Below are 15,163 nucleotides of genomic sequence, written 5' to 3' on the forward strand. Positions count from 1 at the left end.
TATTCCCCCCCACTGATACTAATGATGGGGCACTATTCCTGCCACTGATGCCAATGATGGGGCACTATTCCTGCCACTGATGCCAATGATGGGGCACTATTCCTGCCACTGATACCAGTGATGGGGCACTATTCCTGCCACTGATACCAATGATGGGGCACTATTCCTGCCACTGACACCAATGATGGGGCACTATTCCTGCCACTGACACTAATGATGGGGCACTTTTCCTCCCACTGGTGTGCATTGGAATAGGGGTAGTCTTATACGGCGAGTATAGGCCAAACACTACATTTTAGCAGGAAAAGTAGGGGGTCGTCTTATACGCCCAGTCGTCTTATACGCCGGCAAATACGGTACTTTATTTAAATTACCCTTTGTACCAATTTATACTTTTTAAAATTACCCTGTGTACCCATTTTTTTTATGAAAATCCTTGGGAGAATAGGACTGTTGTCTAATTTTTAACATGGTATGCTGTGAGGAGGGATGAGTTTAAATATGTACAATGGATAATTTAAATAAAGGATTGTTTGATAAATTTGAGTATGGCTTCTGTTCTCAGTATTTTTCTTTGTTTTTTATATAATTAATACATATTGGGGACATGTACCCCATAACTTGGGTCTATTAAGGAAGAGGGTGACCATTTTAATGGTTTACTTATATTTTTAAAGGAACTGGGTACTTTTAATGTTTCACTTTAAACATTATTAAAATCACTGCTCCCCACCTAACAATATTTGAAAAGAATATATTTTGCATTGATGTTCCCCCTGGCAGTGCTCAGTCCCCTATATCATTTGTTTGGCCATCCCTTACCTATTAGCTTTCAAAATATTTAAAGTTCATTTTAAAGATGTAATATTAATTTTTAATATCCAAACTTTAATTCGGTCTTTAGTAGTTCTGAATATATGCCTGGCAGTGAATACCCTCTTAATTGGATGTGAATGTGAGGTTTTGCATTTCAGTGGTCACAGATGTGAATTATTTGTGTCTGAGCAAAGTTAATCAGTAAGAGGTTTAAAGTCATGTTTTTCTTTAAGAATAGTCTATGTAACGTATACTATGTTTTGAATTCTTATAATGAGTCTGAGAGTTTAAATTGTATTCATAAATCATGGATTCAGAGTCAGACAGTTGTATGTAACATAAGAACTTCAGAGACCTCTTTCATAGTCTGCATGTCAATCATGATAATGACTTTGTGGTCTGAATAGTGACAGATGTTTTAGTTAAGCTGGGAGTGACTAAGGGAGTGTTTTAGGAGCCCGCGAATTTGAAACAAAGCTTAATGGGAGGACTTAATTTCTCATGCATTTTAAGTATGCAGCTTTTCAAAGAACGAGGGTTAGATGCTTCTTAGCTACTCTACACTTCACTTCATTCAGACATACCTACACTTCAGACACTTACACAAAGAAAGCACATGGCATGATTTAACAAAGAACAAAGAAAGCACATGTTCTTAAACTAGGCCTGGAAAACTTCTATCTAAGCTATTCAAAGGAACTACATTTCTTCTAATATTCAAGGAACAAGCAACTTATATTCTTTATTTTTATTTCATTTTAAGCTACATATATCTGAATTTACTGTTTTTTATTGACTTTGTATTTTTGGTGTGTGATCAAATAAAGTCACACTGCTTATACTGACCTGGCTTCCATAAGGATTTCTTCCCACAACCATCTACAAGAACCTAGAAATACTAATAGAGTTTTTTCATAACTCTGGAAATCTAACATTATTGGCGAGTGCCAGCCATTTGATTTTTCCACGTTTTTTCAATTTATCCTCGCTTCTTCAGAGGGGATTGAGATGAACTATTTCTTGATTGATTAAGCTTCGGAAAGATTGCAGAACCTGGAACGGAAAACGTTGGTTGTGGAGATCTGAGGATTCAAGTGGTGACCAGAAAAGTCCCTAAGCCAGGACAAAAGAGGAAACTTACTACATTCGGTGAGTAGAAAAATGGAATTTATTGATTCATTAGCTAATGAAAGTAAATTGGAATTTCAAGGTTTAGCTAGCCATGCTTCTGATACTGGTTTATGGAAAGCTATGTATGATCAATGTATGCAGGCTAATGTTGATATTGATAGCTCTAGATTTACGTTTAATAAGATGAAAAGAAAATTGCGTAACATTATGAAGCTAGTTAGAGTTTTCAATTCTATGGTGTTTGAATTGCCAGAGAAAAATGTGGTTTGTGTTGTTAAGACAGATAGCAAAAATGTCTTACAGAGTACAGACATGCAGGATACTGTTGAATCCAATTGTGCAAACTGTGAAACTTTTTGTACCTATATTGAACATCTTGAGCAAGAAATTGAATCTCAAATTGTTGCAATATTAAGAAATAAGCAAATAGCTGTGGTGTCTAAAAAAAAGCAATCAGATACTGCTCAGGCCTCATATATCCCAGACTCACCCAGAGGTGATGATGAGGGCAGTGAGACTAATGTACAGAGACAGAAATTACTTGCGAGAGCATCTAAGTTGAAGTTACAGATTCAGGATCAGTTAATGAAAATATTGAAGGATATACCAGCATATAACATGAGAGAAAATTCTTTCCATAATTCCGATGTTTTTGAGAATTTTTGTGATAGGTTTCAATTAACTGATGAGCAAAAAATCGCATTTTTGGGTTGTGGATCCCAAGTTTTATGGCTCGTAGGTTAGTCAAGACTCCTTTTATGAATGAGGATGATATGGAAATTCATAGCAATGCAACTGATAGATTATGACAGTTACTACTGTTCACAACAGGAGAGGAGACACCTAGTTTGGAAATTTTAGACTCCTTAAGAGCTACTATTAATGATGACCCTTATGACTTCAGACTTAAATTTTCTAAAGCATACAGGATGATTTTTAATTTACAAGATGAGACTCCTGCTATGGTCAAGGATTTTGTAAAAAAAGTACCTTGATCCAGCATCTTTATTGATTGCTAATGAAAAGGATAATTTGGATGATGTTGCCTATGTTGTTGACAAAGTCAGGAGACAATTAAAGCTAAATAATGTAAGACCAAAAATTGCTTTAATTGAGAATAGTTATCCTAAGTATGAAAGTCAAGATAAATTCAAGACAGGAAATGCTGCCCCCCGCAGGAATGACAGAGTAAGACAAGGGAATCAAAGACCACTCACAGGTTACTATTGTGCAAAACCAGGGCATTTGAAATGGCAGTGTAGGAAGTTTTTGAAAGACATTCAGATGAGAAATTTGGGTAAAGAAAATGGACTTATTTCTCCTGAACCGTCAGCTCCAATTCGTTCACAGGAAGTTAAGTCATCTTCACCCTACGCTCCTCTGATCAGAGAGATTAGTGAAATGTCAATTAGTAATGGAGGAAATGTGAACAACTCACATTCATCCAATACTTCAAGACAGCCACTATTACCTTCACCATGACTAGCGATGGAAAAGGAGGTTGAACTTCATTGTCTGGAATATGTAGCTCCAATTTTCTTAGACAAGTGTGAGCGCCCCTATGTAAAAGCTAAAATTAATGGTCAGAAATCAAACTGTCTTTTAGATTCAGGAGCCCAGATTAGTGTTTTAGGTATGAAAATACCAATTCCTTCTAATGCAGCAATATGCACAGTTGTAGGTTTCAATGGAAAAGGTGATGTTCAAGCTAAAAAATGTAAAAATGTGTCTTTTGAAATACCAGGATGTTTGCAAACGGAAATAGACTTTTGGTATTGTCAAGGATCAGAGAACATTATTGGTGCTGATGTTTTGTCTCAAAGAGGGTGGATACTTGATTTAGCCAATGGCATTGTTTGGCAAGGCTCTGCTAATCGTAAGCCTATGGTAATTGACCCAGCAGATTATTGTGAAGTCGGTAGCATCTGTTTGACAGAAGCAATTGATGCTGACTATAAATGGCCAGATACTGGAGATAATTTGGAATTGAAACAGTTAGTACAACTACACAAAAAACTGTGGAGTCAAGGTAAAAATGAAGCTGGACTGTTTAAAAATATTGAAGTTACTATTCAAGGCAAAGACCATCCCCCATTAAAACAATACAAGTTGCCGCCAGAATCTGATGAACCTGTATCAGTAATCATACAAGAACTTTTGGAACAGGGTATCATCAGGAAAGCTAATTCAGTTACTAATAATCCTTTGTGGGTAGTGGCAAAGCGTGATGACCCTAGTGCATATAGATTATTGATAGATCTAAGAATGCTAAACAAATACACTCCAAGTTGTACACCCATTGTGGCAGAAACTCCAGACATCATGTCACAAATAAATGCCAATGCGAAAGGGTTCTCTGTACTTGACATTGCAAATGGATTTTTTAGTATTAAATTGGCTGAGAGTTGCCAATACAAGTTTTCTTTTATCCATAGAAATGTCCAGTATTGTCTCAAACGTCTTCCAAACGGATATCATTCTGCTAAGTATATATTACATCTGGCATTAGCAAAAGTTTTGTCTAAATTTTCTAGACCTGATTGTTTAATTCAATATGTAGATGATATCTTGCTTATGACGGATTCTGAAACTGAACACAGGATTCTCTTAGCAGAATTGTTTACACTTCTGCAAGATGAAGGTCTCAAGCTGAATACACGCAAAGTTCAGCTCATGAAAAATGAAGTAAAATTTCTTGGAGTTCTGATTGGTCCAGGAAAGAGACAGCCTTTACAGGAAAGAATAGAGTCTATTGCGTCACTTCCTGTACCAACAACATTCAAAGCACTGAGACAGTTTTTGGGTTTGGTAAATTTCTCTAGAGATTTTATCGAATCATTTGCAGAAAAAGCCAAACCATTGTATGATTTGTTGAAGTACAATGAGGAAAATGTATTTGGTCCCTGGACAGAAATACAGCAAAAAGCTTTTGAGATGTTGAAAAATGATTTGCAAACAGCTCCAGCTTTGGCTACTGTGGATAAACAAGCACTATTTGCTTTGCAAGTGCATGCTTCAGAAACTGCAATCTCAGCTGTCTTGATTCAGAAACAGGGAGGAGTCTGGAGAAGTCTTGGATACTTCTCACGTCTTCTTACTCCAGTAGAGAAAGGTTTTGATGATTGTGTTAGACAACTTGTGGGAGTACATTATGCAGTAAAAGCAACAGAGCATATTGTAGGATTCAACAAAATTATTCTACAAACTCCACATAGCACATTGAAGTTCCTTTTTGAGAAAAATGTTCCGGGAGTTTCCAACCAAAGATTTTCTCAATGGTTGTTGACTCTATCACCTAAGCCAGTGATGGCGAACCTTTTTGAGCCCGAGTGCCCAAACTGCAACCCAAAACCAACTTATTTCTTTCAAAGTGCCAACACTGCAATGAAACCTGAATATCGAGCTTTTGGTTTAGAAAAAACAACTCGTACAGTAGTGCAAACTAATTAACAGTACAGGGATGACCAGAGACTGCGGACACAGTACAGGGATGACCAGAGACTGCGGACACAGTACAGGGATGACCAGAGACTGCGGACACAGTACAGGGATGACCAGAGACTGCGGACATAGTACAGGGATGACCAGGGACTGCGGACAGTACAGGAGATGGCCAGAGACTGCGGACAGTACAGGGATGACCAGAGACTGCGGACACACTACAGGGATGACCAGAGACTGCGGACACAGTACAGGGATGCCCAGAGACTGCGGACACAGTACAGGGATGACCAGAGACTGCGGACACAGTACAGGAGATGACCAGAGACTGCGGACACAGTACAGGGATGACCAGAGACTGCAGACACAGTACAGGGATGACCAGAGACTGCGGACAGTACAGGAGATGACCAGAGACTGCGGACAGTACAGGAGATGACCAGAGACTGCGGACACAGTACAGGAGATGACCAGAGACTGCGGACACAGTACAGGAGATGACCAGAGACTGCGAACAGTACAGAAGATGACCAGAGACTGCGGACAGTACAGGAGATGACCAGAGACTGCGGACAGTACAGGGATGACCAGAGACTGCGGACACAGTACAGGGATGACCAGAGACTGCGGACAGTACAGGGATGACCAGAGACTGCGGACACAGTACAGGAGATGACCAGAGACTGCGGACACAGTACAGGGATGACCAGTGACTGCGGACAGTACAGGGATGACCAGAGACTGTGGAAAGTACAGGAGATGACCAGAGACTGCAGACACAGTACAGGGATGACCAGAGACTGCAGACACAGTACAGGGATGACCAGAGACTGCAGACACAGTACAGGGATGACCAGAGACTGCGGACACAGTACAGGAGATGACCAGAGACTGCGGACACAGTACAGGGATGACCAGAGACTGCGGACAGTACAGGGATGACCAGAGACTGCGGACACAGTACAGGGATGACCAGAGACTGCGGACACAGTACAGGAGATGACCAGAGACTGCGGACACAGTACAGGGATGACCAGTGACTGCGGACAGTACAGGGATGACCAGAGACTGCGGAAAGTACAGGAGATGACCAGAGACTGCGGACAGTACAGGGATGACCAGAGACTGCGGACACAGTACAGGAGATGACCAGAGACTGCGGACAGTACAGGGATGACCAGAGACTGCGGACAGTACAGGGATGACCAGAGACTGCGGACATAGTACAGGAGATGACCAGAGACTGCGGACACAGTACAGGGATGACCAGTGACTGCGGACAGTACAGGGATGACCAGAGACTGCGGAAAGTACAGGAGATGACCAGAGACTGCGGACAGTACAGGAGATGACCAGAGACTGCGGACAGTACAGGAGATGACCAGAGACCGCGGACACAGTACAGGAGATGACCAGAGACTGCGGACACAGTACAGGAGATGACCAGAGACTGCGAACAGTACAGAAGATGACCAGAGACTGCAAACAGTACAGGAGATGACCAGAGACTGCGGACAGTACAGGGATGACCAGAGACTGCGGACACAGTACAGGGATGACCAGAGACTGTGGAAAGTACAGGAGATGACCAGAGACTGCGGACAGTACAGGAGATGACCAGAGACTGCGGACAGTACAGGAGATGACCAGAGACTGCAGACACAGTACAGGGATGACCAGAGACTGCAGACACAGTACAGGGATGACCAGAGACTGCAGACACAGTACAGGGATGACCAGAGACTGCGGACACAGTACAGGAGATGACCAGAAACTGCGGACACAGTACAGGGATGACCAGAGACTGCGGACACAGTACAGGGATGACCAGAGACTGCGGACAGTACAGGAGATGACCAGAGACTGTGGACACAGTACAGGAGATGACCAGAGACTGCGGACACAGTACAGGAGATGACCAGAGACTGCGAACAGTACAGAAGGTGACCAGAGACTGCGGACAGTACAGGAGATGACCAGAGACTGCGGACAGTACAGGGATGACCAGAGACTGCGGACACAGTACAGGGATGACCAGAGACTGCGGACAGTACAGGGATGACCAGAGACTGCGGACACAGTACAGGAGATGACCAGAGACTGCGGACACAGTACAGGGATGACCAGTGACTGCGGACAGTACAGGGATGACCAGAGACTGCGGAAAGTACAGGAGATGACCAGAGACTGCGGACAGTACAGGGATGACCAGAGACTGCGGACACAGTACAGGAGATGACCAGAGACTGCGGACAGTACAGGGATGACCAGAGACTGCGGACACAGTACAGGGATGACCAGAGACTGCGAACAGTACAGAAGATGACCAGAGACTGCGGACAGTACAGGGATGACCAGAGACTGCGGACACAGTACAGGGATGACCAGAGACTGCGGACAGTACAGGGATGACCAGAGACTGCGGACACAGTACAGGAGATGACCAGAGACTGCGGACACAGTACAGGGATGACCAGTGACTGCGGACAGTACAGGGATGACCAGAGACTGCGGAAAGTACAGGAGATGACCAGAGACTGCGGACAGTACAGGGATGACCAGAGACTGCGGACATAGTACAGGAGATGACCAGAGACTGCGGACACAGTACAGGGATGACCAGTGACTGCGGACAGTACAGGGATGACCAGAGACTGCGGAAAGTACAGGGATGACCAGAGACTGCGGACACAGTACAGGGATGACCAGAGACTGCGGACACAGTACAGGGATGACCAGAGACTGCGGACACAGTATAGGAGATGACCAGAGACTGCGGACAGCACAGGGATGACCAGAGACTGCGGACACAGTACAGGGATGACCAGAGACTGCGGACAGTACAGGAGATGACCAGAGACTGCGGACAGTACAGGAGATGACCAGAGACTGTGGACAGTACAGGGGATGACCAGAGACTGCGGACAGCACAGGGATGACCAGAGACTGCGGACAGCACAGGGATGACCAGAGACTGCGGACAGCACAGGGATGACCAGAGACTGCGGACAGCACAGGGATGACCAGAGACTGCGGACAGCACAGGGATGACCAGAGACTGCGGACAGCACAGGGATGACTGCTGACCTTTGGGGAGGGAGGGGGAGCGGGTACCTGAATTTGACAGGTACCCGCTCTTACTTCCGCAGAGTTTTTTTTTTTATCTTACCTGTTCCTTTATCCAGCCGCGCGTTGTCTTCCCGGCTTCTGTAGTGTGGGCGCTCGTCGGACAGCCGGATGCCCAGTGCGCATGCGCGAGAAGCGCTGCGCTTTGTGATTGGTCCGGCGGCTTCTGGGATCTGTCATGTGTCCCAGGTACCGCCTTACCATTCACAAAGAGCACTGCTTCTTGTGCATGCGCACTGGGGACCCGGCTGTCACGCACACTACAGCCGGGAAGACAGCGCGCCGCTGGATTCTCCTGGCGTGCCCACAGATAAGGCTCGGCGTGCCGGCTGTGGCACGCGTGCCACGGGTTCGCCATCACTGACCTAAGCAAATACAGGTTGAACATAATGCCAAGTATGTCCTACCTCAGTTGATGGAATACAACGGGTTAGAACATGAATGTTTATGTGAAGTCCAAGAAACGTCCTCTCCTCTGTTCCGTAGAGAGGCAGAGAAAATTGATGAACCTGTATTTGTTGATGGTTCTAGATACTGTATGTCAGGTAATTATTACAGTGGATATTCAATTTGGTATCCAGAGCGTAATTATTCCATACAGCACAAATTGCCAGGACATTTTTCAGCTCAAAGGGCAGAACTTGAAGCAGTAAAAACTGTGTTGACATTAGACAAAGAAGAGAACAGAAGTCCACTAGTGATCTACAGCGACAGTTCATATGTTGTACGTTCCCTGACAGATTAATTACCAATTTGGAAACGTAGAGGTTTTGTAGATGCATCTAACAAAGTTCTAGTGTACAAAGAGACACTTGAATCAATTTTTAAGCTAGCAGAGGAAAATCCTTTTGCCTATGCAATTGTTAAAATTCCATCTCATAGGAAGGACAATGATGAGATGAGTGTAGGCAATAGAACAGCTGATCTCTTAGCAAAAGAAGCAGCTTTACATGGAGTACCAGTGATTCAGTCTGAACCAGTTTCAGTTAATGTTGTTAGGAAGACAGATACACAGATTCCCTCCTTTGCAGAAGAACAGAAAAGGGATCCATCTCTTTCTGCTTCTCAGGTTGATCCAAAATTTCCCTTTGTATGTGAATACGGAATTTTGTATCATGACTTAAATGGGTTTCTGCGTCCTGTTATACCGCAGCATCTACAGGTAGAATTTACAAAATACAATCACGAAAGCCTAGGTCACATAGGTAAACAAAGATTGCTTGAAATACTCAAGGAAAAATTTTACTGGGACAAAATGGAAGAAACAGTAGACAGTGTAGTGCAATCTTGTCTAATCTGTGCTCAAGTGAATCCTCGACCAAAGGGTCAAAAACCTCCATTACAAAGAACTCCTCCAGCAGATGGACCATGGTCCACATTACAACTAGATTATATAGGACCGTTACCTACAGGTAAAAATGGGTACAGGTATGCTTTAGTTGTAGTTGATGTTTTTTCGAAATGGATTGAAATCGTGCCTGTTCGCAAAGATGATGCATTAACAACTGCTAAAATGCTAATTAATCATGTTTTTCCAGTCTGGGGTATACCAACAAACCTCAGTAGTGACAGACGAACCCACTTCACAGGTAAAATAATGCAGGCAATGTGTAAAATCTTGGGTATACAACAGAGATTTCATGTGCCCTATCATCCACAATCTGCAGGTATTGTGGAAAGAATGAATAGGACTGTCAAATCAAGGATTGCAAAAATGTTATTAGACAGAGGAAATACTTGGGTTGATGCTGTACCATTGGTTCTGATGAGTGTCAGAAGTACAACATCTTCTGCAACACAGTATTCTCCTTTTGAGTTAATGACAGGAAGGAAAATGCGTATTGTTTTTCCCCATGAACCGTTCTTGTCAACAAAAAGAGGCAATAGAAAAAACAAAGTGGTTACAGATGTTGCAAGACAATCTGAACACTATTGTACCACATGCAGCTACTCGCATGCAAAAAATGGTTCCTCCACATTCTTCTAAGTTCGAAAAAGGAGGACAAGTAATGGTAAAAACTTTCAGAAAAACTGGACCATGGCAAAGCAACTGGGAAGGTCCATTTGATATTTTGGATGTTCAAGGAGTAATGGTACAAGTGCAAAGACCTCTTAATTCAGTAAAAAATGCGCGCAGACAACAAAAAATGTGGGTGCACAGTGACCAATGCAAATTGTTTATACCGAGATAATGATACTGCATTTCTTTTGCAGACATGGATTTCAATAATCCGGAAGAAACAAAGAATCGCAGATTCCAGAGAAAAATAAACATTACAACAAAAGAACATAAGGAAAATCAAAGCAGCAGAAAGAAAAGACTTATCACAGGATTGATCTTTTTCTTAGTGACAATGACAATATTAGTAATCTACAACATAAACTTTTCCAGCAATGCAGAAGTTAACAAGACTGAAGCCCTACATAAGAAAGACACTACACTTATTAGGAACAAAAGATTTTTTCCTAAATACAGTAACATTAATACAGCTGAAGACTTGTTAGGATATATGTGCATAGGTTATGGAAGAACTTGTTGTACGGAATTGTATTTCGTTCATAATAATGATATTGAAGTTAGAGCTAAAATAGAGTCTAAATCAGATTTTGTTAAAATGCAAGGATCTTATAGGATCAATAACGAAACTAGTAACTTTGAATGTAATTTATCAGATATGGGATACTGGTTAATAGTTTTAAAGGGAAATGAACCTACTATCTGGTCAGGAGATATTTCCATAGACATGTTAAATACTGGAAAAATAGGAAGTTCTAAAACAGATATTTGGTATCAATTACAAAGTTATTCACACTTTCTTGATCCTGAACATTTGAATATAAATGGTAATGAAAAAGAGGACATAGTGAAAATATGGGATTTCCAAGTGACAAGAGCTTTGGTTCAAACTAAAGTCAAAGTAATTGTTACTGTGGTAGATTTGATTGTCCCAGAGATAAAAATATCTCCTCAATCATTAAGACTTGTAGAAGGAAAGGATGATCTGAATTTGATGTGTAGTACACAAATACACCTACCTCAAAATTCATTCTTAACTTGGAAAAGGAATGGTGAATTTTTGGGAAGTTTTCTTCATGATAAAACTGATGTTATCCATAAAAGTATTTTTGGTAATTTGAACTGGGATAATGATAACTTTGTGTATCATCAAAACACTATATCTATTAATGATACAGGTATATATGAATGCTGCATATCAATAGAAAATTATCCAAAGAAATGTGTAAATACAAATGTAATTGTACTATCCCCTAAAAGAACGCAGTGCACGGATAAGAAATTTATTCCAGCCTGTCCCTTCCAAATTAACCATTTCCAAACCAGACTTCTGTTGAGAGAAGGAAAGTTTGTTATTATATTGTGGAACTTTAACATTTCAGAATGGAAAATCTCAACAAAGTTTCCACAATGTAAAGAACATCTGGTTAACATGGAATTAGGTATTGAAAGATGGTTTTGTACTGATATTAGGAATCCTCACAGGAATAAACGTGGTATAGTTGAAGGTATTTTAGGAGGAATAGGTACTATTGGTAGTATTACAAATAGTATGGACATTAGTACATTAAAGTTTGATCTCGAGACAGCCGGTTTAGTGGGAAGCAATAGTATTAAAGTACAAAGAAACTTGAATCAGATATTAGAAAATATGGTGATTAAAACAGCCAATATTATGGGTCCATCTATATTACATTTAGAGAATGTTACTCTTAATTTAATGTCAAGTGAACAGCATTCCCATATAGCCAGAGCATGTTTAGAAATTCAGATGGAATATTCCACAAATTTTAAAATAATAGCTCAAGCTTTTCAAAGTGGAATAACTCCTATAGGTATTGTACAAAATTTACCAAGAGAGTATGTATATGCCATAAACCATACTGATCTGTGGGTAAATAAGTGGATTGGATGTTATCAGAACATATGCTATAGTTCTTCAATGATTCCTGTAGCAGGAAAAGAACAAATGTTGGTTCCAATCACTGTCTTGGGATTACCAGTTAGCAACACACAGTTACTATATTATCATCTGCAATATACAGATTTTGCATTTTGTTATGATCCGCCAGGCGGAGCCTTCCGGCTGCCAACTGATAGACCAACCCAGAGCGTGGGGTCTAAGCCCGGGCTGTGCCTTCACCAGGGCCCCTGATGGTGGGGATGGACTTGAAACAGTCCCGGGCCAGGTCACGACCTCTGGGCGGGCCCACCAGCGGCTGGGAAGGCCTCCGGGGATGCGTGTAGGTACCGGGAGAGCCAGATATGAGGCGGATGACGGCCCCAGCAGGGTGGCACGGATAGTGGTTCCGTGGGGGGTAAGCGGGGTACCAAATCAGCGGGCAAGGAGTAGTCAGGTCACATGCAGGGTCAGCCAGGTAAATCAGTCCGTAGAATAGTCAGGATATCCGAGTCAAAACGCAGGAGCAGGCAGAGTAGTCAGGACAAGCCGGGTCAAACACAGGGGCAGGCAGCGTAGTCAGGGTCGAAAACAGGGTCACAGAACAGGAGCAGGTATCCAGGATCACATAAGACCTTGCGGCAATGGGTGACAGTGCAGGGCATCTTTAAATAGTGCGCCCTGCACTGTCACTGGCTGGCTGGGACGCGCCCCCGGCTGTCATTGGACGCCTGAGGCGCGCCCTCGACTCTCTACTGCGCATGCGCGGCGTCCTGTCAGCCGCGGCTCGCCGCCAGTGCGCATGCGCGGGGGGACGGCGCCGTGATGCAGGATTCCGGCGCCGTGATCCCTGACACATTTACTGATAATAATTTTGAGTTAGAACAATTAGATCTGTCTTCATGTTTACAATTTCAGTCTAAAGTTATTTGTCTACCTAATCAAGACAAAGGTATATTTCATTCTTGTTACCATAACCATACTCAAGGATAGAAAAGGTTAAAACCACTTCTGAGTTAATCTCAATTGTAGATAAAAAGAAAGTTTGTTTTCAAGTTATGTCTAACTCAGAAAGGGTTCAATCCTTCTTCTCTTCTTGTACACATACAGAAAACTTAAGTCGAGGTTTGTTCTGTATAGAAGGAGAAATTTTAGCAATAAGTGTTAATGGGATGAGAATGAATTTAACAAACATGCTTATGAAAAATATAAGTGCTCTTCCCATACAGTACAATATATCTCAAGTAGATGAATTCCCATGGAGAGATTGGGCAAATGTTATTCAAAAAGATGAAGGTTTACTGATAGCTTTATCAGATGAACTACAAAAAGCAGATATATTATTTAAACATGAACAAGGGAGTTTAAAAGATATAGAACATGAATGGTCTCAATTTTCAGGTCATTCTTGGTGGTCAAAATTTAAACGTACTGTATCAATGTTGGGAAAAACTTCAATTGCATCTGCAGCAGGAAATATTTTATTACATCCTGTAATAATTATTTTTATTATTATCATATTATGTATTATATTTCAATTATGTTTGATGTGTAAAATGAACAGTTTCTATAAGCGAATTAGAAGTGAAATTAGGAAAGGAGATAATCTATTACAAAATATACTTAAGAGAAAAATACTTTCTGGTTATGCTGACTCAGTTACAAATAATGATACATTTGACATTACTAAATCAAAACCTGAGTGTTTGTGATATAAATGATGTGTGCTTGATATAAATTAATATGAATTTCATATTTCAGAGGGGAATGTAATATTAATTTTTAATATCCAAACTTTAATTCGGTCTTTAGTAGTTCTGAATATATGCCTGGCAGTGAATACCCTCTTAATTGGATGTGAATGTGAGGTTTTGCATTTCAGTGGTCACAGATGTGAATTATTTGTGTCTAAGCAAAGTTAATCAGTAAGAGGTTTAAAGTCATGTTTTTCTTTAAGAATAGTCTATGTAACGTATACTATGTTTTGAATTCTTATAATGAGTCTGAGAGTTTAAATTGTATTCATAAATCATGGATTCAGACAGTTGTATGTAACATAAGAACTTCAGAGACCTCTTTCTTAGTCTGCATGTCATTCATGATAATGACTTGGTGGTCTGAATAGTGACAGATGTTTTAGTTAAGCTGGGAGTGACTAAGGGAGTGTTTTAGGAGCCCGCGAATTTGAAACAAAGCTTAATGGGAGGACTTAATTTCTCATGCATTTTAAGTATGCAGCTTTTCAAAGAACGAGGGTCAGATGCTTCTTAGCTACTCTACACTTCACTTCATTCAGACATACCTACACTTCAGACACTTACACAAAGAAAGCACATGGCATGATTTAACAAAGAACAAAGAAAGCACATGTTCTTAAACTAGGCCTGGAAAACTTCTATCTAAGCTATTCAAAGGAACTACATTTCTTCTAATATTCAAGGAACAAGCAACTTATATTCTTTATTTTTATTTCATTTTAAGCTACATATATCTGAATTTACTGTTTTTTATTGACTTTGTATTTTTGGTGTGTGATCAAATAAAGTCACACTGCTTATACTGACCTGGCTTCCATAAGGATTTCTTCCCACAACCATCTACAAGAACCTAGAAATACTAATAGAGTTTTTTCATAACTCTGGAAATCTAACAAAAGATATTGCTCCCATTGATTTCACTGTGGTCTGGATTAACATCACTGAAAACAAACCTAGGTATGTTCACTTCTTCTC

General features: G+C 41.2%; 1 protein-coding gene across 1 annotated transcript; it reads left to right on the forward strand.

Annotated features, from left to right (window-relative positions):
* The first annotated feature begins 3,435 nt into the window (after positions 1-3,435).
* LOC149467170 (uncharacterized) lies at positions 3,436-14,143 on the forward strand. The gene is given in 8 exon segments (XM_089672154.1): positions 3,436-3,580; positions 4,508-5,250; positions 9,116-9,238; positions 9,344-10,103; positions 10,729-12,583; positions 13,289-13,413; positions 13,416-13,487; positions 13,851-14,143. Coding segments are annotated over 8 exon segments (4,116 nt in total).
* The last annotated feature ends 1,020 nt before the right edge of the window (positions 14,144-15,163 follow it).

This window comes from Staurois parvus, unplaced genomic scaffold, assembly GCF_062004578.1.
Source record: "Staurois parvus isolate SC_StPar_1 unplaced genomic scaffold, SC_StPar_1.0 ptg000120l, whole genome shotgun sequence".
Lineage (NCBI taxonomy): Eukaryota > Metazoa > Chordata > Amphibia > Anura > Ranidae > Staurois > Staurois parvus.